Source organism: Aphidius gifuensis, linkage group LG1, assembly GCF_014905175.1.
Source record: "Aphidius gifuensis isolate YNYX2018 linkage group LG1, ASM1490517v1, whole genome shotgun sequence".
Classification (NCBI taxonomy): domain Eukaryota; kingdom Metazoa; phylum Arthropoda; class Insecta; order Hymenoptera; family Braconidae; genus Aphidius; species Aphidius gifuensis.
This window is the reverse complement of record NC_057788.1, coordinates 1,108,199-1,133,430: the sequence shown is the minus strand read 5'-3', so window position 1 is coordinate 1,133,430 and position 25,232 is coordinate 1,108,199. Positions and strand designations below refer to the sequence as shown.

The 25,232-nt window shown below is 23.2% G+C and overlaps 8 protein-coding genes across 9 annotated transcripts; 3 read left to right on the top strand and 5 right to left on the bottom strand.

Annotated features, from left to right (window-relative positions):
* Window positions 1-155: 155 nt before the first annotated feature.
* On the bottom strand, window positions 156-867 carry LOC122860754 (60S ribosomal protein L35a-like). The gene is made up of 3 exons (XM_044164707.1): window positions 761-867; window positions 469-674; window positions 156-351 (listed from the first exon to the last, which is right to left on the bottom strand). The coding sequence occupies exons 1-3, from the start codon at window positions 774-776 to the stop codon at window positions 196-198; spliced, it is 378 nt and encodes a 125-aa protein (XP_044020642.1). The 5' UTR covers window positions 777-867; the 3' UTR covers window positions 156-195.
* A 105-nt stretch (window positions 868-972) lies between these two features.
* On the top strand, window positions 973-2,968 carry LOC122860751 (phosphatidylserine synthase). Of its 2 annotated transcripts, XM_044164699.1 has the most exons (4): window positions 973-1,592; window positions 1,665-2,489; window positions 2,559-2,816; window positions 2,888-2,968. In XM_044164699.1, the coding sequence occupies exons 1-3, from the start codon at window positions 1,279-1,281 to the stop codon at window positions 2,809-2,811; spliced, it is 1,392 nt and encodes a 463-aa protein (XP_044020634.1). In that variant the 5' UTR covers window positions 973-1,278; the 3' UTR covers window positions 2,812-2,816; window positions 2,888-2,968. The 2 variants fall into 2 exon arrangements, with proteins under 2 accessions (XP_044020634.1, XP_044020633.1); XM_044164698.1 differs by having other exon boundaries at window positions 2,559-2,968.
* A 1,274-nt stretch (window positions 2,969-4,242) lies between these two features.
* On the top strand, window positions 4,243-4,998 carry LOC122860750 (60S ribosomal protein L35a-like). The gene is made up of 3 exons (XM_044164697.1): window positions 4,243-4,376; window positions 4,472-4,677; window positions 4,795-4,998. The coding sequence occupies exons 1-3, from the start codon at window positions 4,361-4,363 to the stop codon at window positions 4,948-4,950; spliced, it is 378 nt and encodes a 125-aa protein (XP_044020632.1). The 5' UTR covers window positions 4,243-4,360; the 3' UTR covers window positions 4,951-4,998.
* Window positions 4,999-5,769: 771 nt separating this feature from the next.
* Window positions 5,770-6,574, bottom strand: LOC122860749. The gene is made up of 2 exons (XM_044164696.1): window positions 6,203-6,574; window positions 5,770-6,131 (listed from the first exon to the last, which is right to left on the bottom strand). The coding sequence occupies exons 1-2, from the start codon at window positions 6,404-6,406 to the stop codon at window positions 5,943-5,945; spliced, it is 393 nt and encodes a 130-aa protein (XP_044020631.1). The 5' UTR covers window positions 6,407-6,574; the 3' UTR covers window positions 5,770-5,942.
* Window positions 6,575-7,238: 664 nt separating this feature from the next.
* On the bottom strand, window positions 7,239-11,009 carry LOC122860748 (zinc finger protein 341-like). The gene is made up of 6 exons (XM_044164695.1): window positions 10,770-11,009; window positions 10,598-10,672; window positions 9,109-10,505; window positions 8,499-8,768; window positions 8,197-8,409; window positions 7,239-8,091 (listed from the first exon to the last, which is right to left on the bottom strand). The coding sequence occupies exons 1-6, from the start codon at window positions 10,798-10,800 to the stop codon at window positions 7,903-7,905; spliced, it is 2,175 nt and encodes a 724-aa protein (XP_044020630.1). The 5' UTR covers window positions 10,801-11,009; the 3' UTR covers window positions 7,239-7,902.
* Window positions 11,010-11,109: 100 nt separating this feature from the next.
* On the top strand, window positions 11,110-16,071 carry LOC122847806 (protein PFC0760c). Its single transcript, XM_044145662.1, has 6 exons — window positions 11,110-11,398; window positions 11,481-11,738; window positions 11,821-12,285; window positions 14,896-15,072; window positions 15,151-15,408; window positions 15,491-16,071. Exons 1-6 carry the CDS (start codon window positions 11,225-11,227, stop codon window positions 16,037-16,039), a joined length of 1,881 nt encoding a protein of 626 aa, XP_044001597.1. The 5' UTR covers window positions 11,110-11,224; the 3' UTR covers window positions 16,040-16,071.
* LOC122860747 lies at window positions 12,494-14,889 on the bottom strand. Its single transcript, XM_044164694.1, has 3 exons — window positions 14,371-14,889; window positions 13,818-14,269; window positions 12,494-13,655 (listed from the first exon to the last, which is right to left on the bottom strand). The coding sequence occupies exons 1-3, from the start codon at window positions 14,519-14,521 to the stop codon at window positions 12,672-12,674; spliced, it is 1,587 nt and encodes a 528-aa protein (XP_044020629.1). The 5' UTR covers window positions 14,522-14,889; the 3' UTR covers window positions 12,494-12,671.
* Window positions 16,072-16,352: 281 nt separating the features above from the next.
* LOC122847805 lies at window positions 16,353-19,061 on the bottom strand. The gene is made up of 4 exons (XM_044145660.1): window positions 18,857-19,061; window positions 18,533-18,751; window positions 16,865-17,533; window positions 16,353-16,546 (listed from the first exon to the last, which is right to left on the bottom strand). Exons 1-4 carry the CDS (start codon window positions 19,059-19,061, stop codon window positions 16,353-16,355), a joined length of 1,287 nt encoding a protein of 428 aa, XP_044001595.1.
* Window positions 19,062-25,232: the final 6,171 nt, after the last annotated feature.

Below are 25,232 nucleotides of genomic sequence, written 5' to 3'. Positions count from 1 at the left end.
GCTATTTTTAGATTTTTAGCCTGTATAATATTGAAGACTACCAAAAACAAAAAATCAACAAACCCTTTCATAGACGATTTGAAAAATTATTGTAAATATTTATTATTATTTATGAATTATTATCTAATAATTGTTGAAATAAATTGACAAAAAAATTATTTTAATTTTCCGAAAGAAATAGTTTATTAAATTAATTTAAATGCGACTTGGATATAACATAATGCGAATTCTATGTCCCATAGCTTTTGCTGGAAGGTTTGTGTGGAATTTAGCTCTTACACTTCCACTACATCCATGACGTCTTGTGATTTTACCCCAGATGGCACGGACCTTGTCCTTTTTTTGTTGGGACTAAAAAATTAAAATAAAAAAAAACAACAATATAACATTTGACAATTGATAAACACCTAACCTACACACACACACTCCAAAATTAATATAAATAAATAAATAAATAATAAAATGTACCTTGTATACATAGACACAACGTTTTCCAACATAAAAATCAGCGTCTTCCTTGACTCTGCATCCTTCAATACTTAAAAGAGCTGTGCTTTCATGCTGATTACGAAGTCCACGTTTATAACCTGTAAATACAGCTTTAGCATACAATCGCTTTTGTTGAGGCTTTCTCCTCTTTGAAAGCTTTGTTGTTGTTTCTTCAACAGCTTTTACTAAAAAAAAATTAAATTAATTAATTATTAATTCATCACAATTTAGCAAAACATTTTATTATTTAATTAAAAAATTAATTATTTACCTGGTGCATCTGCCATTGTAAAATTTTTTTACCAAAAGAAAGAAAAAGAGACTCGCATTTGCGACAACTTTAAAAAAAAAATCAAAGAATGAGCTAGTAATGCCCTCTATTAGAACATCAAAATTGGACAATAAACAAATTTGATTGGTCGAGAGAACACGTTGACCCAACCTTACCAATTTTCTCCTTTTTTTTTTTTTTTTTTTCGTCACATAACCAAGTAGATAAAAAAAAAAAAAAAAGCTGCATCAATTTTCTCTCCTTCTTTTTCAATCAATTCTCACATAATCAAATTAACCCACCAAAGAATATATAAAATAATAAAAAAATAAAATCATAAATATTCATAAAAACTTGAATGACAATTATTATAAATTATTTAAAAAAATACAAAGTGACGTATAAATAATCATAAATAAACAAAAAAAGTTGAAAAAAAATAATAAAAACCAAGTTATATTACCATAATAAATAAATAATTATTAAAATATAAATAATTGTTTATAAATATAAATAACATGGCGAGTACTGAAACAAGACCATATAATTTACGAAATCGTTCAAACAAAAATGATGAAATAAAGCCATCTGATGTACAAAATCGTTTGAATAAAGCTGATAAAAACAATGACAAAGTTGTTGATGATCATGATGATGATGATAATGATGATGATAGAAATGATAGTCATCATTTGTCATCAGAAGCTGATAGTTTTCCAAACATAAATGAAAAGCCAGTTGAAGATATATCATTTAAATTTTTATATGAACCACATACAATATTGCTATTTATAATATTTTTTATTGCTGTTGTATATTTTGCATTTAAAAGGTAAGTTGACAATAATAAAATCTACAATAAACAACAACAAAATGATAATAATATTTAATAATTAATTTACAGAGATACATCAAATGTTGATGACAATTACAAAGCTGGTATAATATGTGGTGTATTTGCATTTCAAGTAATATCAATATTAACATTTCCAAATGGTCCATTTACACGTCCACATCCAGCAATTTGGCGTATGGTATTTGGTGCAAGTGTCATGTATCTAATTGCATTATTAATAATGTTATTTCAAAGTTATGAAACAGTTAAAAAAATATTTATTTGGGTTGATCCATCATTGCCTGGTTTTCATATTGATATGGATAAAGAATATGGTGTTAATTGTTCTGATATTAATGTTGAAAAAATATGGAATCATCTTGATGTATTTGCTGCTGGACATTTTATTGGTTGGACATTTAAAGCAGTACTTGTACGTCATTATGGTTTATTATGGGCAACAAGTATTATGTGGGAATTAACTGAAATGGCATTTGCTCATTTATTACCAAATTTTATTGAATGTTGGTGGGATGCACTTATACTTGATGTACTTGTTTGTAATGCACTTGGTATATGGGTTGGTTTAAAAATATGTAAAATACTTGAAATGCGTGAATATAAATGGGTTAGTATACGTGATATTAAAAGTACAACTGGTAAATTAAAACGTGCTGTATTACAATTTACACCAGTTAGTTGGACATCAGTTAGATGGCTTGATCCAACATGTACACATATGAGATGTATTGCATTATGTCAATTAGTTATATTTTGGCAAGTATCTGAACTTAATACATTTTTTTTAAAACATGTTTATGAATTTCCACCATCACATCCATTTGTTGTTGGACGTTTAATTCTTGTTGGTCTTATTGTTGCACCATCAGTCAAGTAAGTTGATTTATTCATTTATTCATTTGATTGCTGATCAGCAGGTTAATTTATTTGATTATTTTTTAGGCAATATTACATGTATGCAACTGATCCAGCATGCAGTCGTGTTGGTACACAGTGTTGGGTTTATGGAGCAATTATGGTTACAGAAGCATTATTATGTATTCGTCATGGTGCTGAACTATTTGAAAGAACTGCTTGGGTTAATATTGCTGTTTGGTTGTTATGCCAAACAATAGTATCTGTTCTTTGTGTTTATGGTTGTGCCTGGTGGGATAAATATTGTGCTGCTAAATCAACCACCAAAAAAATTAGTTAAATACAGTGAGTGTGATGATGATGATGACTTTGTAAAACAATCAATAGGTTTTTTATTTTTATTTTTTTTTTTTCAGTTAGAACAATTAATAAATACGTTTGTTTATTTTTTAAACAAATTGTTTAGGGTAATTGTAAAAGTTAAATAACAATACCAGGTCTTGAAAAAAAAAAAACATTTCTTTTTTTTTTTTTTTTTGCCAAAGAAGAAGCTTTGTTTTTTTCTTTGAATACTCGATATGTAATTAAATTAAGCTCTTGTTATAGTGAAAATAAAAACAAAAGAAAAGTCATTAATTATAATTAATTAATGTTTTAATTAAAACAAAAGAAAAATATTTTTATTATTAGCAAAGAAAAACGTCTCGTTACTTAATTTTTTTAACTGGAAAATTTGAGTAATTGCTTTTGTTTTTTTTTTGCTGATTATAATGTATTTTTTTCAAGTCAACTCTAAAATACTATTAAGAATTTATTGTATATTTTACTAAAATATATTCTTAAAAAATTATTAAATTGTATAATTTAATTATATATTTTAGTTTGCTCAAAATTAATTGATTTTTCTTTCGCTCAATATTTGGTTTTTTTTTCTCAAAATTTTTTTTGAATATTAATTTTATAATTGTTAGGTAAATAAATATAAGAAATTTATGGATGTAATGTAATTGAGCCATTCAGCTTTTTGTTTATTAGTTTGAATCTCAATTTAATTATAATTTGTGTGAGAATAATATTAAGCCGATTGACAGTAATTTTAATAGACAATTATTTTTTTTTTCTAACATGGAATACTTATACGAAGCTTCTTCCATTTATATAAAAAACAAAGGCCAAATAATTAAATAATATTGTTCTTCAAGTCATGATATTATAAAAATATAATTTTCATTAGTATGATGTAATATAAAAAATAATTGCTGAATTTCTTGCTCTTCTTTAAACGAATAATAATAATAATTTTAATTAATTTATTTGTTTAAAAATATTTGTCTTTTTCAAGTACATATTTAACAAAAATTAATTCATTTTAATTTGTAAAATTATTAATATTATTCAAAGATAAATAATTAGATAAAAAAAAACAACAACAATAATAATATTTTTGGAATTAATAATTATCTGTGATGTTAAATTTGAACATCGAACTTTTTTACTCTATTCTATTCTGTATTATTATGTACAGCTAAAAAATAAATTAATAAAGTTTTAGTTTTAAAAAAAATGTTTAAAACAACAATATATAAATTGTTTAAAATTTATTGTTTATATTTTCCCACCATACCGCGACATTTTGGAATTATTTACGCATGCGTTTTGATAATAAATACAAAACGTGCGTACATGAAGAGAACAAAGGTTAGGTAAGGTTGGGTCTCGTGTCTCGAACTCTCTCGACCAATCAAATTTGTTTATTGCAGTTTATTGTCTAATATTTTGATGATCCAATAGAGAACATTACTGTCTCATTCTGCTTTCATACGATCGTGTGCAAGACAATCTCAAGATTTTGTTCTTTTTGGCTCGTTCTTTCGTAAAAAAACTTTACCATGGCCGATGCACCAGGTGAATAATTTATTTTTAATAATTTAATAATGAATTGTTTATAAAATTATGATGTGTTGATGAATTAATAATTAATTGATTAAATTTTTTTCTAGTAAAAGCTGTTGAAGAAAAAACAACAAAGCTTTCAAAGAGGAGAAAACCTCAACAAAAGCGATTGTATGCTAAAGCTGTATTTTCTGGTTATAAACGTGGACTTCGTAATCAGCATGAAAGCACAGCTCTTTTAAGTATTGAGGGCTGCAGAGTCAAGGAAGACGCTGATTTTTATGTTGGAAAACGTTGTGTCTATGTATACAAGGTACATTTTATTATTTATCTATTTATTTATATTAATTTTGGAGTGTGTGTGTGTAGGTTAGGTGTTTATCAATTGTCAAATGTTATATTGTTGTTTTTTTTTATTTTAATTTTTTAGTCCCAACAAAAAAAGGACAAGGTCCGTGCCATCTGGGGTAAAATCACAAGACGTCATGGATGTAGTGGAAGTGTAAGAGCTAAATTCCACACAAATCTTCCAGCAAAAGCTATGGGACATAGAATTCGCATTATGTTGTATCCAAGTCGCATTTAAATTAATATAAAATGTGTTAAATAAACTATTTCTATTGGAAAACAGTAATGATTTTTTGTAATTTCTCTAAACACATTTATTTTATATGAATTCTCTTTTTTTTGGGGGGTATTTAAGATTGTTTATTAATTATTAGTCTTCTTCATTGTTATATTTTCTATTATCAATAATAGTTTTTAGTCGTATATATTTTATATCAACGAGTAACTCATTACAGTATTTTGGCAGATGTGTCTCAGGTGTTTTTGATACTTTCTCTGTAAGTTTGTCATTTGTAAATTTCAACTTGGTGAAAGAAGAGAGTCTATCAAAAGCCAATGTCAAATGTTTGACTGATATCAAATAATCATAAACCACATTCCCAAACATTATTAAAACTCATAATTTTTTATAATTTTTAAATCTAGACCATAATAATTTTTAAAATTATTAAATTACCTTATTTTTAGACTTGATAAATTTACCTTAGTTGTATAATTATTTAGTTTATCATTTTTTTATTCATTGTTCTCTTTAAATTCAATATTTTTTGTTTTGTCAACAAAGTATTTAAATTAGTCAAAAGCTAGCGGATATTTTTTATTATATAGGTATATAAAAAATAATTAAAACCTAAATATAGTTTTAATAATAATTATAAAGTCATTATTTATTTAAAAATTATTTTTATTAAAAGTTCATTTCAAGAATATTTTAAATCACAAAAAAAATAAAAAATCAAATTTTTTTTAATCTTATCAACTTAGCTTTCTATTTGAAAAAAAAAAAATTAAAATTAAAATGATATTTTGTTTTTTTTCTTATCAAATTAGTTTCCATTCTAAAAAAATAGTATATTAAAGTTATTTTTTATTTTTTAATGTTGAATTTTTATCTGTGTAAAATTAAAAAATAATATTATTCATTTTAAAACAGGATATTTATTAGTAGAAATATTTTCTGTTGAATTTTGTCGTAATGATTATATTTGATGATAAATTTCAACTCATTTATCATTTATTATCATCTCCATCATTCAAACTTGATAATTTTTTCATCAATAAATTTTCATTTGTAGAACCAAGTGAGCCTATTTTCGAATTGTCATACAGTTTTTCATCAATAAAATTTAACATTTCCTTATTTCTAGCTGTATATTGTGCATAATTTGTATATATATTTTGATATGCTTCGTTTGACCTCTAAAAATAATTACCAATCAATGAAATTAATTAACATCAATATAAATAGTAAAAAAAAATTTTTAACTTACCCTTAAATCATCATCATGAATCGTAAAGGTGGGTACGTTAGAAGATCGTTGACTCACAGAATATAATACCCAACATTTTAGTATTACAAGAAACATATAAAAAGTACATTTATATTTCCAATAAGTCTTTGATTTCTTGGGGGTATTTAAAATTGCTTCTTGATCTTCTTCTTTGTTATTATCACGTGCTGTTGTATTACCCATTATCAATTAAATTTTTTAATTTATATATTTTATAACAAGTCAAGAGTTAATAATGCCACTCTGTTAGCATCAAGGCATCAAATGAGTTTTTAATATTTGCAAGCCTGCAAACTTGTCGAAGAAAGAGACGGTTCAAGTCGCAAAATTTTTTTGTAACATAAACCCTACAATATACATCATGAGTCATGGTTTATATTGCGATAAAAAGTTATAGCTTTTTGTTCTTTTTTTATCTTGGTGTATGGTATACAATATCTGCAGGTTCATATATTGTACTTCGACAAATAACGTTCATAAAATATAATACACATTTAACAAATGAAAAAAAATATATATAAAAATGATTTTTAAGTTTTGAATTGATTAAGTTAGCTTAATTTTATATAATTATAAAATTCATAATTATTTTTTATATTTTTATTATATTTTATTATTTATTCTAAAGGAAAAGAGAAACATTTTAAAAATTCTTAACTTTATCAATATTTTCTCTATCAAAAAACTAAATTTCTATTGCAATTTATTTGCGTGTTTTTTTGTCGTTTCAAATTTCGAATGTGATAAAAGCTTATATTTAATTTACATTTCATGCCTATTGAATAATTCGAAATATTCTTCGTCGTCAACTTTTAAACTGCCAAGAAAAAAAAATCTCAACTTGTTGTGCATTCTATTCAACTATAAAATTTCTATTGAATTTTTTCTATCATTATTTGTCAACGAAAAAGAAAATTAAATAAATTAAATACCTAAAATTATTGTCTATACTATATAAAATAATTAAAACATAAATATAGTTGCTAAAAAAAATTAAAATAACACAAATTATAAATTTATTATTTATTTAAAAATTATTTTTATTAAAAGTTTGATTTAAGAACATTTCAAGACAATTTTAAACTACAAACAATCAAATTTTTTTTTACCTTATCAACTATTATTTTCTACCCTAAAAAAAAAATTACATTAAAATTTTTTTTTAAACATCAATTTCTTTTTTTTTTTTAAATAAAAGTAAAACCTCACATAAAAATTAAAAATGATAATTTATAAAATTGATAAATTCATTTTATAATAATATAACAAAATAAATAATAAATAATAATTTTTTTTATCATGATAATCAGGTTTTTTTTAAATGAAAATTATAATTATATGTGTATTTTTAATACAATAATTATCACAGATTTAACTACAAAATTGTTATATCTAAAACAAACTAAAAAAAAAAGAAAATAAATGATCAATAATGTTCCTCCTTGCCTGGTCAACAAGATCCTTAAAATTACTAAAAAAAATTAAAACATTTATTGCACTTTAAATGGCAATAAATTTACAATCTACTAATAAAATTGTTAATATTTTTTTTGTCTATAAGGAAGCTATTTTTTTCTTTTGCTTCAAAAAGAAAATTATAAATACACTTACACATACAAACATACATATTTATCTTTAGATATATATATATAGAATAAAAAAAAAAAATGTTATTTTGTTTAATCAATGTTTGGAGAATGCTGTATCAATTGAAAATCAATTGATTTAATATCTTCACCTGGTAAATCTGATTGCATTAATGCTTCAATTGTTGAATTGATATCTCGTGTTATTGAAAAATCAACCAGTGATTTTTTTTCACATGATTCATCATCAAAATCACTTAAATGTAAATCATCTGGTGATATCTAAATTAAATAATCAAAACAATTGATTAATAAACTAATTAAAAATTATTCTAAAAAAAAAATTAAAAATTAATTTAAAAAATTATTAACAACAATTAAACTTACAATACGTTTATCCAAATCTTCAATTTTTATTAATTTATCATCTTCATCATTTGTTTGAATATTTTTATTTGATATTTGACGTTTTGTTGTTGTTTTTTTTGGTTTATTAATTGTACCATTTTTTTTATTAGATAATTGTAAATTATCTTTTTTTTTATTTTCAACTGCTTGATCACAATTATGAGCAATTAATTGATCTTTATTTTTAAAATTCTGTTGATAAATTTAGAAAAATTAGTTTTCATTTTTAGAAAGTATTTTTTTTTTTTTTTTTGATAATGATTATTAAATTTATTATTTACCTGAGAACAAATGTCACATTTGAGATTGTGTTTACTCATTTCATGATGTTTAAGTGCTTGAGCACGATGGAAATTTTTATTACAATGATTACAGCTAAATTTTTTAATATTACTGTGTGTTAATAAATGCCTTTTTAATTTATCTGGTCTTGAAAATTCACTCATACAGCCAAGATATCCACGAAATGGACACTTTAATCTTTTTGTTAAATCATGAATTAATAAATGACGACCCAAACGATCTTTCCTCTTGAAACGAGCTGGACATTGCTAAAATAATAACAAAATATCAATTAATTAAATTATTACCCATCTTTTTAATTAACTATAAACTTGTATTTAATTATAATTTTAATAAATTTTAATTATAAATTAAAAATTCAAAACAAACTTGAATTTACTTTTTTTTTCGATTTTTTTTTCTCTTTTTTCTTTTTAAATAAAAATAGTTTTATATAATTAAATAAAAATTTAATTTATTTAATTATATAATTGCAAAATTAAACAATTAAATTAACAATAATAATTTTAAAAGTTATTAAAAATTGGAAATCAAAAAAAAAACTAAAAGAAAAATTGTTATTTATGAAGAAAAAAAAAATATACATACTGTACAAATAAATGGTGTCTCTTCACTATGAATAAGCTTATGATTTGATAAATATTGTTCAGTTTTAAATGCTTTACCACAATCTTCACATGTAAATCTAGCTGATGAAACATGAGTTTTTAAATGTCTTCGTAAAAATCTTTCAATTAAAAAACTTTTACCACAATATGAACAAACATAATTATGTGTTGTTGTTTCAGTATGATGTTGTAATGCTTCAATATTTGAAAATGATGATTTACAAATACTACAACAATAATATTTTTCAGTTGTTTTTTGTTTTTGTACAGTATGTACATATTGATGATTACCTAAATCTGATAATGTATTAAATACTTGTGCACAAACATGACAACGATATTCTGATCTTTTATGATTTCTAGTATGTTCTAAAAATTCATCAAGATCAGAAAACATCATACTACAACTTGTTTGTACACATTTATATACTTTTAATGCCATATGTGATATTATTAAATGTCCTTTTAATGTTTTATATGAATCAAATATTTCTTTACAAAATTGACAATGATATGTACGATCAATACTACCATCAGCTGGTGCATCTGGTGGTAATGAATGTATTGCTGTACCTGGCCATACTTTATGTGATGACATGTGTTTTTTAACATTTGATTTTTGTGCAAATGCACGTCCACAAACAACACACTGATATGGTTTTTCACCAGTATGTGAACGTTCATGTTGTTGCCAATAAAATTTTTTAGCAAATTGTTTATTACAATAATTACATTTGTATTTAAAATTTTGTACTGTTGTTGTTGTTGTTGTTGTCGTTGTTGTTATTTTATTTATATCATCATCATCAACAACATCATGTTGATCAATATTATCATCAACAATTGGTATGACATCTTGTCTTGTTAAATTATAACAATCATCATTATTTTGTGTTGAATTTATTTGTAATGCCTGATGATTATTTATAATAATATCATTGTCATTTGTTGTTATTGTATTTTTAATTAAATCATCATCATCATCATCATCATTATTATTACTATCATTGCTTATTGTTTGTGTTGAATTTGTAAAATTATCAAGATTATCATTGCTCAATATAATTGGTACATTAAAATTAGTATCTTGTGTTAAATAATTATCACTGTCTTGATCAATATTAAATAACATATCTGTTTCTTCAAGTATTATTGGTTCATTTAATTGGTCATTTTGAATAAATGTTTCCTGAGGATTATACTGATGTGAATTATCAATATGTACTTGTACTTGATTATTATTACTAACTAAATACTGACTTAGATCAACTGTGTCTTTAATATGTTCACGTTTATGAATTAAAAACATATGAAATGATGTAAATTGACATTTACATTTACCACATTGAAATATATCTTCGTCATCTTGATCAATTGCTAAAATACATTTAATATTTATTATAAAATCATTACTAGCTAAGGGTACTTATTTATTGTCGTATGTAATTTTTAAAAGGAAAAACATTTACCTGACTGTTCTACTTCAGTGATCAATGACTGAGAATCCAATAATGATTGAACAGTTGAACTGTCAAGGGAGACACCTAAATAATTATATATAAAAAATTAAATATTAAATGTTAAATTGTATTGTTTTTTTATTTGTAATATTTTAATATTATTTATATTTATTTTAATAACCTGTTAGTGCGTCAAATATTGACTGCGCCATTGTTGTTTATAATTTATATTTTTTAAAAGAAAAATAATATGTAGTCTATTACATGTTGTTGTTTAAATTATATTTCATAATTTAATTGTCATGTTTAATCATTTTGTGGTTATTGTTAAAACATACCGATTATTATCAACAATAAACTTGACAAATGTTTTTTTATTTTAATTTATTTTTTTTATTTTCTTTTTTTTTTTTTATTGTCTATTTTGTCAGATGAGAATTGAGAAGTGTGAACATGGCTGCAAATATTTATCGATAGTATCGAATTTTTTTTATAAGATGCGTTTTCATGATTGGCGACAATTGACCATGACCTTTCTCTCTCTGGACTGTGTTTTTGACATGAGCACATTCTGGAAGCATTGTTTTGAAATATTTTTATCTTTAAATTAATAAATATACCTATAACAAATAAATAATGGCAACTGTTCTTCGTGTTAAACGTCGTTGTGAAGATGAACCACTGGATCATTTATTAATATCATGTAAACGTAAAAAAATTAATGAAGAAACGAAAGAAACACATGTTGATGCTGATGTACAAAATCTACACAGAGCAGTTGTTAAATTTGCTGGAACATTCGATAACCAGGTAATAAATTATTTTTATTTACAAAAAAATAAAAAAAAGGAACATATTTTCAATTAACTTTGATATTATTAATATTTTTTAGGACATAAATATTGCCAAACATTTAAAGAACCAAACAAAAGATGATATTGAGACAAATTATAAAAAACCAACAATAAAAAATGTCATTGAAAATTCAAGAATTAAAGTCAAAGAATCATCAAGACATAATCGTTGGAAAGTTACAAATTGTTCACGTTCTGTTGATAATAAAATTGATGATGATGATGAAAAAATAAGTGACAATGGAATGACAATAATTGATGTTGAAGATTGTTCAACTGAGTTACCACATGATGAAGTAATTATTGCATTTTTTATTTCACTAATATATAAATTTTATTGGCAATTATACATAATACTTAATTTAAAATTATTTACAGGCAGCAAAATATGTTTATGATATTTATTATGCTGAAAATAATAATGATGAATTGTCATTTGATACTGGTGTGACAATCCATGAAATGGAAGAAGACTGGCTAGTTTATGATGATCATCGTGAAGGCGAAGGATATAACTGTGATGATCCTGATGATTCAGATTCAAATTCAGAATCAAATTGGCGTACAGATTATGGTGATGAAGAAGGTGATAAAGATGATGATAATTCAATAAATGAAGATGATATGATACATGCATTTAATACATTTGGTGTTGAATATGATTTATCAAGTGACGATGAATTATATGGTGATGTTTATGATATGTCTAAATTAAGACTCAAAGATTTCGTAGCTGCTGCAGATGATAATTATGATGATGATGATAGAACTAGAAGTGACAGCGAAATGAGTAATTATAGTGGTCCAATTATAACTGAAATTAATAGTGATGATGAAGAAACTGTTGTTTAATTTTATTGTATTATTATATTGATGTACAAAATTTTATATAATTAAAAAAAAAGTATTTTTATTATTATTCATGTATTCAACTTTTTACTTATGATAATTTTATTATTTTGTAAATAAATTAGCAGTATAATGTTTAATAATTGAAATTAATATTATCTTTAATCAGAGTCAATGAAATAATGATACACAATTACAAAAATTAAACATAATTTTGTTATTTATTTTTTTTCAAATATCAATACAAAATACATTTTTTTATTTTTCTATTATTAACTTGTTGTTTATTTAACTTATTTTTTATAATAAATATAATAACTATTATTTCTTTGTTGATATGAAAATTATAAAAATCAATTAGTGAATTATAAATGTAGCACTTAAAAATTTAAATTTTCATAATGTGGTCTTTGAATTTTAAACAAAACATTTGAACCAGTTTGAGAAATTTTTTCATATCTGTTATTAATGACATCATCAGCTTCAACTGTTAAAATAATATTAGTTGAACGTTTATTTGTTTCTTGAGCAGCAAAAGATGGACTGTCAACAGTGATTTTAGTATCAATAACAGATAATTTTTCCATACTTGGACAATTTTTAATAACATTTTTGATGCCAATATCAGTTACTTTACTTTCACTGCAATTTAAATATTTTAAATTGTATAAATGAGAAATAAATTCATCATCGATATCATGAACACCAGTTACTATAAGTGTTTCTAAATTTTTTAATTTTTTAATCTCAACAAGAGCATTCTTAGTTAAATTAGAGCATCTTTTTATATCCAAGTATTTTAAGTTACAACATTTATGAATAATATTTATCAATCCATCATCATCAACACTTTTTAAATTACAAAGCTCCAAATGTTCTAAAAATTTTAATTCACCAATTTTCATTATATCTGATTTTTGCACATTTTTACTTTCAGATATATTTAAACTCTTTAAATTTTTGCAATTATTTGCAATATTATAAATACAATTTTCATTGAGATTTAACTCTTCAACAATTAAATGTTCCAAATCTACGAGTTGTGCTAATTTGTTTATAGAATTTCCAGTAACTAATGAGCACTTTTTCAAATTCAAATATTTTAATTTACAACAATTGTTAGCAATATTCAAAACTACACGATCATCAACATCATACACATATGATAAATCTAAATATTCTAAATGAATTAAATTAGTTAATTTTATCAATAAATAATTTTCAATTACTCCATAGCTCAATGACAAATGTGATAATGTTTTATAATTTAATATTGTTGATATATCAGTGTCACCCATTATTTGATAATGCAATGTCAATGCTTGAAGATTATCAAATTTTTCCATCCAGTAAAAAAAGTAAATCTAAAATAAATTAAAATAATTAATAAATAACAAAAAAATTTGCAAATTTTTCTTGTTTATAAAAGAAAAAAACAAAAGATAATTATTCCAAGCAGAAATATTAATTGTAATTTTTGTTTTTTAGAGAAAAATAATGGAATAATAATGAAAAATTTTACTTACAGATTCAAAACTTGCATAGCTATATGGATCAGAATCACATATTGATGGTAAATGAATTTCGCTGATAGATGAATGAAGAGTTGATACAATTGCTCCATACAATTCGTCATTAATCAAATGATACTTTGGATGAATGTTGATTGATATGTAATTTAATTGATTCATTTTAGTAAATGCATTATCAAAATCAATGTCATCCATTTTATTTAAAACTAATTCAAGTCTAACAAGATTGTGACAATGATCACGTATCAATGGTACAATTTCAGATCCACATAAATTTTTTAATGTTAAATGTGTTAAATAACGACCGCCATTTAAAATGACATCTTTTAATTTATTAAAATTTACCAATTGCCAATTATTTTTATAGCCAAAAACTGGAGTAGTGCATTCAAATTTTTTGATGAAAATCCAAGCTAATTCTGTCAGATGATTCCAACGTTGACTAACTATATAAATCATTGCAATATTATATTGAAAATAAATTATTCAAATTTTGTATATTGTTATTCAGATGATAATTTAAAAAAATATAAATATAGGTAAATACCTTTTTTTGTTTCAACAAGCTCAAATGGTTGAAGATACGATAATATTATTGATAAACAATCATCATCAAGTAAATTTATTAAATCTGTTTTTGTTTCAACAGAATCATTATTATTTATTTTATCAATTTGATAATTGTTTATTAAACTCATGATTTGAATTTAATAATTATATTTTATGATAAAATTAACGTGAGATATGTAAAATTCTTAAAGATAAATAATAAGTTATGTCATCATAAACATTGATAAACATATAAACATTAAATGTTGAATAATGAATATGGCTGCAAATATTTTTTTCGATAGTATCGAAATTTTTGGCAGGCTGCATTTTCATGATAAGCAATTAAGCATTGATATTTGATAACATTTGATAAGCATGTTAAGTTAACCTCCTTTCGTTTATAAACATTGATAAACATTAAACTGTCATCATATGCTGACTGCTTTTGACAAAAACACATTCTAAAAGCTTTTTTTTTTATTAATATTTTGGACTTTAAATTAATAAATAAAACAAATAAATAATGGCAACTGTTCTTCGTGTTAAACGTCGTTGTGAAGATGAACCACTAGATCATTTATTAATATCATGTAAACGTAAAAAAATTAATGAAGAAACTGAAGAATCACATGTTGAAGCTGATGTACAAAATCTACACAGAGCAGTTGTTAAATTTGCTGGAACATTCGACCACCAAGTAATAAATTATTTTAATTTACAAAAAAAAAAGAAATATATATTTTTAATTAACTTTGATATTATTAATATTTTTTAGGAAATAAATATTGCCAAACATTTAAAGAACCAAACAAAAGATGATATTGAGACAAATTATAAAAAACCAACAATAAAAAATGTCATTGAAAATTCAAGAATTAAAGTCAAAGAATCATCAAGACAAAATCGTTGGAAAGTTATAAACTGCTCACGTTCTGTTGATAATAAAATTGATGATGATGATGAAAAAATAAGTGACAATGGAATGACAATAATTGATGTTGAAGATTGTTCAACTGAGTTACCACATGATGAAGTAATTATTGCATTTTTAATTTCACTAATATATAAATTTTATTGGCAATTATTCGTAATAATTAATTTTAAATTATTTACAGGCAGCAAAATATGTTTATGATATTTATTATGCTGAAAATGATAGTAATGATGAATTGTCATTTGATACTGGTGTGACAATTCATGAAATGGAAGAAGGCTGGTTAGTTTATGATGATCATCGTGAAGGTGAAGGATATAATTGTGATGATCCTGATGATTCAGATTCAAATTCAGAATCAAATTGGCGAACGGATTATGGTGATGAAGAAGATGATTACATTGATAATGATAATGATAGTTTAGTAGATGAAGATGACATGGTACAGGCATTTAATAGATGTGGTGTTGATGATGAATTTGATAATCCATATGATGAGGAATCGTCTGATGATGATGATTATTATAAGGATAAACTTGATCAAGCTGATATTAATATTGGTGGTCTTTTATATGCCAAGTACAAAGCTAAATTGAGACTCAAAGTAAATAGATTAGATGAAGATGATGACGATGATGATGATAAAACTAAAAGTGACAGTGAAACGAGTAATTCCAGTGATTCAATTGTAACTGAAAATAGTACAGATGATGAACAAATGATTGAATAACTTGATCTTTCTTTATTTTTATGTATAAAATATTTTACATAATTCAAAAAAAATATTATCTTTATTATTTATGTATTTTAAATCACTTTTTTTATGTTCATTGTATTATTTTGTAAATAAATTAGCAATAGAATGTTTTTAATAATTGCAAATAATATTATCTTTTATCAATGTCAATAAAATAATGATAAATAATTTTTATATTTATTAATTTTTAATAACATTTTTGATACAATATTTCAACTTAAATATATAAAACAAAAGAAAAAATATTTTATTGTATTTCGATTGTTGAGATAAATTTTTCTATTTGTTATCCAAAACGTAAAGATACCAATATGCATTTAACACTTTTTTCACAATGTTTACAATCAATTCTTTTTCCTGATCTTAATTTACAATACATGACTTCATGTGTTGGCTCATTAATATGAACATAAGTAGATTGAGAAATGCCCCAAGCTTTATTAACTTCAACAAAACCAGTATTATTGAATAAAAATAAATCTTCAATTTTAGAATTTAAAAATGCATCATTATCAATATGTCTAATCATATTTTGTGATATGTCTAACTTATTACATTGAACACCATAAAAAGTATTTTTTTTAATAACTTCAAGTTTATTGTAGCTCAAATTAAAATTTTGAAAATTTTCATTACCAATTATCATCATTGCACCATCATCAATATAATTAATTTCATTGTTATTCAATACAAGGTCAGTTAGTTTTTTGAGATTATCAAATATATTTACTGATATAAATGTTAATTTGTTGAATGATAAATTTATATATTTAAGATTATTTAGTAAATCAAATGTGCCAACATTTATTGTCCCAAGTGATGTCTCAGTTATTGATAAACTTTCAATTTGTATCAAACAATTTAATGAATTTTTTTCTAAACTATTAATGAAACCTGTTTTATAACGAATATCAATGATTGATTTTGGTAACATTTTTGAATATAAATTTTGACAAATACCAATCGAATTATTTCCAACAATTTCAAGAGTTTTTAAATTTTTAAGCTTCATTATAACTTGACTAATATACACGTTATTTAATTCATACGGTTTAATTTTAAGATACTTTAATGATGGTAAAAAACTGAATAAATTATTTTTAATCAATATTGGCCCAACATTTAATTCTAAATTTTCTAGCTTTGTTAAACCCTCAAATGATTCAGGATAAAGATCAATTTTATACTTCTCATTGTCATTATAAATAATTAATGTTTTCAATTGATTTTTTAAAGGTGATTGTTTAAATGCATGTTTACTAATTGACTGAATGTCATTGACATTTATTTCAACTTTATCAATCACCGTCCATGGAAGAATATCAAATATATATTCTGTAACATCTGTACTTGATTTAACAGATGAAATAGATTTATGATTTTTACATATTTCAATTATCCATTCTTTAATTTCACATGTTGTTTCAATTTTAAAATTACTTACAGCCCATGCTGAAGGATTTTTTTCTAGTTTATCATTATTATGAACATATAAAATATCAAGATTTAAATTTTTAAATGCATTATTTTCAATTGAAATTATATTGTTGTTTGATAAATCCAGCACATCACATCTAGCACCGAAAAATGTATTTTCTTTTATATGAATTAATGAATTATAACTCAAATCAAGTAGTGATAATGTTTTATGATTAAATGCCTTGTCATCAATAAATTGGATTTTATTTTTTCTCAGTATAAGTGTATTTAAATTTTTTAATGGTTCAAATATATTTCTATTAATATTTTTTATTTGATTCGATGACATTGTCAATTCATAAACATTTTCAAGTCCATCAAATGCTTGGTTTTCAATTATTTCAAGACTGCTATTACTTATATCAAGAATTTCAAGTTTATTTAAACAAGAAAATACCATTGGTTCTAAAATTTTAAATGTACCAATTGCATAGCAAAGACGTGTAATATCAAAAGTTTTATTTTTACATGTTTCATGACAAATATCAATTGTGTTATAATGAGTTATTTGAAGGCTTTTTAATTCCAAAAGATTTGACAATAATTCACATGAAAACATGCCGTAATAAATCCAAGATTGTGTTGTTGAAATTTCAAGTAGATTTAAAGATTTTAAATGATAAAAAGGAGATGTTTTAAACAATATTGGTTTGGTGTTAAGTTTTAAGACTTTTAAATTTGGCAAACCAGCAAATGAATCTTTATTGATAGTAAATATATCTTGTGTAGATGTAATTATTAATATTTTAATACTTAAATTATAAAATGCATTATCATCAATTGATATTATATTATAGTCGTTGATATGAAGCATCATTGGTTGCCATAGATCAATGACAAATGATTTTACTGAGGTCAATGACATTGAGTCAGGATTTTTACAAATTTTAAAATAATCATATTTACTCAAGTAACATGTGTCTGTTAAATTTTTTGTACTTATTGGATTGATAATCTTGGATGTTATTTGATGAATGCTATTTTTACTTTCATTAAAGCCAATTGCAAAATCAGAAATTTGATAATTAAAATAAATCATTGTCGTATAATAATCAATACCCCATTTTCCAATATTAATATCGAAAAATTGATTTTTATAAAAATAAATTGTATCAATTTGAGATGTATTAAATGCTTCATCAACAACAGCAACAATTTTACTATGTGTAAAATCAATAACACTACATTTAATATTTTGAAAAATTCCTTCTCCAATAATTTCCAATGAATTATAACTCAAATTCAATAATGATAATTCATTATTATCAATTTTAAATGCTCCATCATCAATTTTATTTATTGAATTATTACTTAAATCAATAATATCCAAACTTCTAATATTAAATACATTTGCAGGTATGTAAGTCAGTTTAACATTTGATATCAATGAAAGTGTTTTTAATTTTTTTAAAACACCAAATGCACCAGGTGCAATGAAAGTTAAATTACTCTCAGCAATTGTAAGATGTTGAAGATTTTTTAAACACATTAATGATTGACGAGTTATTATTTCCATTGAACTACCAGTATATTGAAGTTGCAATATTTTGACAGGATTATTTTTATTTATTAAATTGCAAATGTCAATATCTTCATGATTTAAAAATTCTAGTTTTTGTAAATTCGAATGTTTGGTTAAAACATCATTGAAATGTTGTCTTGTTTTATTGGCTAATTGTATTTTTAAATACTTCAAATTATCTAGACCATGAAAAGTGTCTGGGTCTATTAAAACTGAGGCTGAATTAATTTCCAAATTTTCCAATTTTTCAAAATTAAAAAAAACAAGTGGTTCAATATGCAATTCAACATCAGTAGCAAAATTAAGTTGTAAAGTTTTAATTGTTGCAGATGATGATATATTTTCAAATGCATTATTTTGTAAGACGTTAACCTTTTTATTTGTCACTTCGACTTTATCTGGATACGTTTTGAAAATTGAATCTTTTTCTTGAAATACTGTCCAATCACCTGACTCACAACTTCTGTATGATCCCAAAATAGTTGTGTAACAGAAAGTTGTCTTTGAAAATACAAACGAAGTATGTATTATTAATAATAAATTAATTACTATACCCAGAATAATAATATTATTCATCGTGAATATATATTTTCAAAGCACTGAATTGAGTTTAAACTGACTAACTAGATATGATCTTTATTTTTGCTTTTCACCTCTTCTTATACGGAAATAATCGCATTCAAAAAGATATTCATTTTATCTCAATATTTTTATTATCACCTTTTTCAAGCTGAGATTAAAAATATATTACAAAACGTACTGTGATTTATTATACTACAAATATTTAAACAAAGTCAAAATTTTTTTTTCGGCACTATGCATGGTAGAAATATTTCTACCATGGGCACATGTCGCTTTATACATAACTACATGTATTATAGTAGTATGATATTTATCATATACGTATATTTGTTCCTTTTTTATCTCTTTGTATTTGTATTTTTTATCTCTTACACAGTCACAATATAAATATAAAATTGATATTAATTTGACTAATTCAAATTTTTTCATACTCGTGATATAATGAGCCTTGTAATTTCATTTTTTATAAAAATTAACAGATGCATTTATCAATAAAATCCATGAGAATAACAACAATACATGTCAATACTAGAATAAAAAAAATTATCATTTCACATGCCTTTTGACTAGTTGACAATGTAATTTTTATTCAATTAACCAACAGCTAATTACTAGCTAAAAATTGAATTATTTATTATCATCAGTGATTTTTTTAACATCAAATTACGTAAATTTATGTAGATAAATGACGCAATTATTATATTTTATCAGAATGTAAATATTCTTGATAAAAATCAAAATAATCAGACTCTTTTATTTGCTTTTATTCTCATTTTTATTTGATTTTTTTTTAAATTAAAAAACTAGATTAATTAAAAACATGCGTAAATAAATAAAGTGATAAAATGTAGTCATAATTTATTTCGATTTTATTTATTTTAAAAATATAAAATAAATAATGTTATCAGATGTTCATAGTTTTTTATGTTTTTTCTTCCGACAAATTAAAGATATTTAAATTTATTTTTCAAGTCGAAATCATAAACATTTAAATAAAAAATAATTATATTTTTTGTTTCATCCTAATCCCGATGGACCAGAATTATAATCAATACATTTCGATTGACAATTTTCACATGCTCTAATTCTAAAACCACTACAATAATTAATAAAATAGAAAGGTTTCTTAATATGAATAAATGTAAATTCAGGAACAGCCCAAGTTTTATTAACTTCAAAAATATTCGTATTATTTAATAAAAATATATCTTGGAATTTTGTATTTTCAAATGCCCCATTTTCAATAAAACTTATATTATTCTGTGATAAATCTAGCTGACTACATGTAACACTGTCAAATGTATCTTTGCCAATACTTGTAATTGAGAATACAAAAATTAAATTTATTAATAATAGCAATTTGATAATTAAAATTGATTTATTTAATTTTAAACTCTTCATTTTTTATTATTGCTATGGAGATTTAGAAGTGTAAATTTTTTTAGTTATCACTTCTTTTTATATAAAGAAGACTGTGATGTTATAATCATCAACCTTCATAATTTTATTGATATTTGCATATGATAAGAAATATTTCATATTAGGCTTTATGATTTTTTTGGCATTGTAATAAAAACATTAAATAAATAATACAAATTTTAGAAGCCTTATTCAATATTTTCTTGATCTCATTATTTTTTTTTCCGCTTGTTTATATTGTCTTAAGCATACAGTAATAAAGAATAAAAAACAATTGTTTTTATAACCTCATTATATTAAATGCTTGTTTAATAATTTTGTAATTAAATGATCGTTTTTTCAAGTATAAAACGAGCTTTGAATTCACCTGAAAAATTAATAATACATTGGGTAATTGAAAATGAATAAATAATATATGTTATTTTGTTTATAAAAAATTATTTATTTTAACTTGATGCTTGATTGTTGAATTATTTAAAAATTTAACATTGAAAAAAAAAATACTTGACACAGGAAAAATCGAAAAAAAATAAAATGTAGTTGAAATTAAATTATAAAATTTTTAAGATAATAATAGTAAGGTGTTGTCTAAATACTAAAAATATATTATTTCATGGAATTTTAGCTTAGATATGATTTTTCTTTACGTTGGTACAATAATTAATTTTTAGTGTTCCGTAGGACACTTATATGTTTTCGCTTTTCTGTGACTTTTTGTTATTTCGAGATAAAACGTGAAGTCCTGAATCGAATTGGATTGTCAGATGCTCATTTTCTTTATTTTTTTTTGGCCAAAAGTAATGGTCATATTTATTTCCAATTTTGAGGCCTTATTAGATTTAATATGCCCATTTTTGGACATGGCGCAATTCCAAATATTGACCGATCAATTCCGGCAATGTTTTAATCGACAACGCTTTATCTGTAGAATCTGCGATATTTTTTTCAAATTTTTCGGTCGTTTATTTTTTTTTTTATTCAACGATATGTAGTGTCACAAACTTTTTTTTTTTACAATATTTTTGTAAACAGCAAGAAAAAAAATAAAAAATCCTACGGAACACTTAGGGTGCACCTTGGGGAACTTGACTTTTTTTTTTTTTTCATCAAGACATTTACTTTTTTTAAATTGAAAACCGAATTTATGAAAAATCACATTTTTAAATTAACGAAATATTATTATTTATAAATAGGCCTTCCTGTGACACAATTAATATCAAATTATTTAGAAAAAAAAAATATTTCAAATTCATCACGAAATTATCAAAATTCATAATACAAAGTACAAAAAAAAAAAAAAATAATTGTTTAAAATCAGATCTGTATTAAAAAACGGAATAATAAAAAATTTCGAAATAATTTTTTAATTTTTTTTTTCAATTTAAAATAATTAATGTTTCAATTTATACTTCATCTTTATTTATCATTCAAAATTTAATTTTTTAAATTTTATTTATATTATTACAAATCATATAAGATATTTCAAAATTCAATATCTTCACTAAAACAAAAGAAAGAACATTATTTCATTGTATTCCGATTGCTGAGATAATTTTTTCTATTTTTTATCCAAAACGTAAAGATACCAATATGCATTTAACACTTTTTTCACAATGTTTACAATCAATTCTTTTTCCTGATCTTAATTTACAATACATGACTTCATGTGTTGGCTCATTAATATGAACATAAGTAGATTTAGAATTCCCCCAAGCTTTATTAACTTCAACAATACCAGTATTATTGAATAAAAATAAATCTTCAATTTTAGAATTTAAAAATGCACCATTATCAATATGTCTAATCATATTTTGTGATATGTCTAACTTATTACATTGAACACCATAAAAAGTATTTTTTTTAATAACTTCAAGTTTATTGTAGCTCAAATTGAAGTTTTGAAAATTTTCATTACCAATTATCATCATTGCACCATCATCAATATAATTAATTTCATTGTTATTCAATACAAGGTCAGTTAGTTTTTTAAGATTATCAAATATATTTACTGATATAAATGTTAATTTGTTGAATGATAAATTTATATATTTAAGATTATTTAGTAAATCAAATGTACCAACATTTATTGTCCCAAGTGATGTCTCAGTTATTGATAAACTTTCAATTTGTATCAAACAATTTAATGAATTTTTTTCTAAACTATTAATGAAACCTGTTTTATAACGAATGTCAATGATTGATTTTGGTATATTTTTTGAATGTAAATTTTGACAAATGCCAATTGAATTATTACCAATAATTTCAAGAGTTTTTAAATTTTTAAGCTTCATTATAACTTGACTGATATACACGTTATTTAATTCATACGGTTTAATTTTAAGATACTTTAATGATGGTAAAAAACTGAATAAATTTTTTTTAATTAATATTGGCCCAACATTTAATTCTAAATTTTCTAGCTTTGTTAAACCCTCAAATGATTCAGGATAAAGATCAATTCCATACTTGTCATTGTCATTATAAATTATCAATGTTTTTAATTGATTTTTTAAAGATGATTGTTTAAATGCATGTTCACTAATTGACTGAATGTCATTGGCATTTATTTCAACTTTATCAATCACCGTCCATGGAATAATATCAAATATATATTCTGTAACATCTGTACTTGATTTAACAGATGAAATAGAATTATGACTTTTACATATTTCAATTATCCATTCTTTATTTTCACATGTTGTTTCAATTTCAAAATTACTTACAGCCCATGCTGAAGGATTTTTTTCTAGTTTATCATTATTATAAACATATAAAATATCAAGATTTAAATTTTTAAATGCATTATTTTCAATTGAAATTATGTTGTTGTTTGATAAATCCAACACATAACATCTCACACCAAAAAATGTATTTTCTTTTACATGAATTAATGAATTATAACTCAAATCAAGTAGTGATAATGTTTTATGATTAAATGCCTTGTCATCAATAAATTGAATTTTATTTTTTTTCAGTATGAGAATATTTAAATTTTTTAATGGCTCAAATACATTTCTATTAATATTTTTTATTTGATTTGATGTCATTGTCAATTCAATGACATTTTCAAGTCCATCAAATGCTTGGTTTTCAATTATTTCAAGACTGCTATTACTTATATCAAGAATTTCAAGTTTATTTAAACAAGAAAATACCATTGGTTCTAAAATTTTAAATGTACCAATTGCATAGCGAAGACGTATGATATCAAAAGTTTTATTTTTACATGTTTCATAACAAATATCAATTGTACTATGATTAATGATTGAAAAGCTATGTAATGTTGATATATTTGTTAATAATTCACATGAAAACATGCTGTAAAAAATCCAAGATTGTGTTGTTGAAATTTCAAGTAGATTTAAAGATTTTAAATGATGAAAAGGAGATGTTTTAAACAATATTGGTTTGGTGTTAAGTTTTAAGACTTTTAAATTTGGCAAACCAGCAAATGAATCTTTATTGATAGTAAATATATCTTGTGTAGATGTAATTATTAATATTTTAATTTTTAAATTATGAAATGTATTATTATCAATTGATATTATATTATTGTCGTTGATATGGAGCATCATTGGTTGCCATAGATCGATTACAAGTGATTTTACTGAGGTCAATGACATTGAGTTAGGATTTTTACAAATTTTAAAATAATCATATTTACTCAAATAACATGTGTCTGTTAAATTTTTTGTACTTACTGAACTGATAGTCTTGGATGTTATTTGACGAATTCTTTTTTTACTTTCATTGAAGCCAATTGCAAAATCCGAAATTTGATAATTAAAATAAATCATTGTCGTATAAAAATCAATACCCCAATTTCCAATATTAATGTCAAAAAAATGATTTTTATAAAAATATATTGTATCAATTTGAGATGTATTAAATGCTTCATCAACAACAGCAACAATTTCACCATGTGTAAAATCAATAACAGCACATTTAATATTTTTAAAAATACCTTCTCCAATGATTTCCAATGAATTATAACTCAAATTAAGTAATGATAATTTTTTATTTTCAATTGTCAATGCTCCGTCATCAATTTTATTTATTGAATTATTACTTAAATCAATAATATCCAAACTTTTAATATTAAATACATTTGCAGGTATGTGAGTCAGTTTAACATTCGATATTAATGATACTGTTTTTAATTTT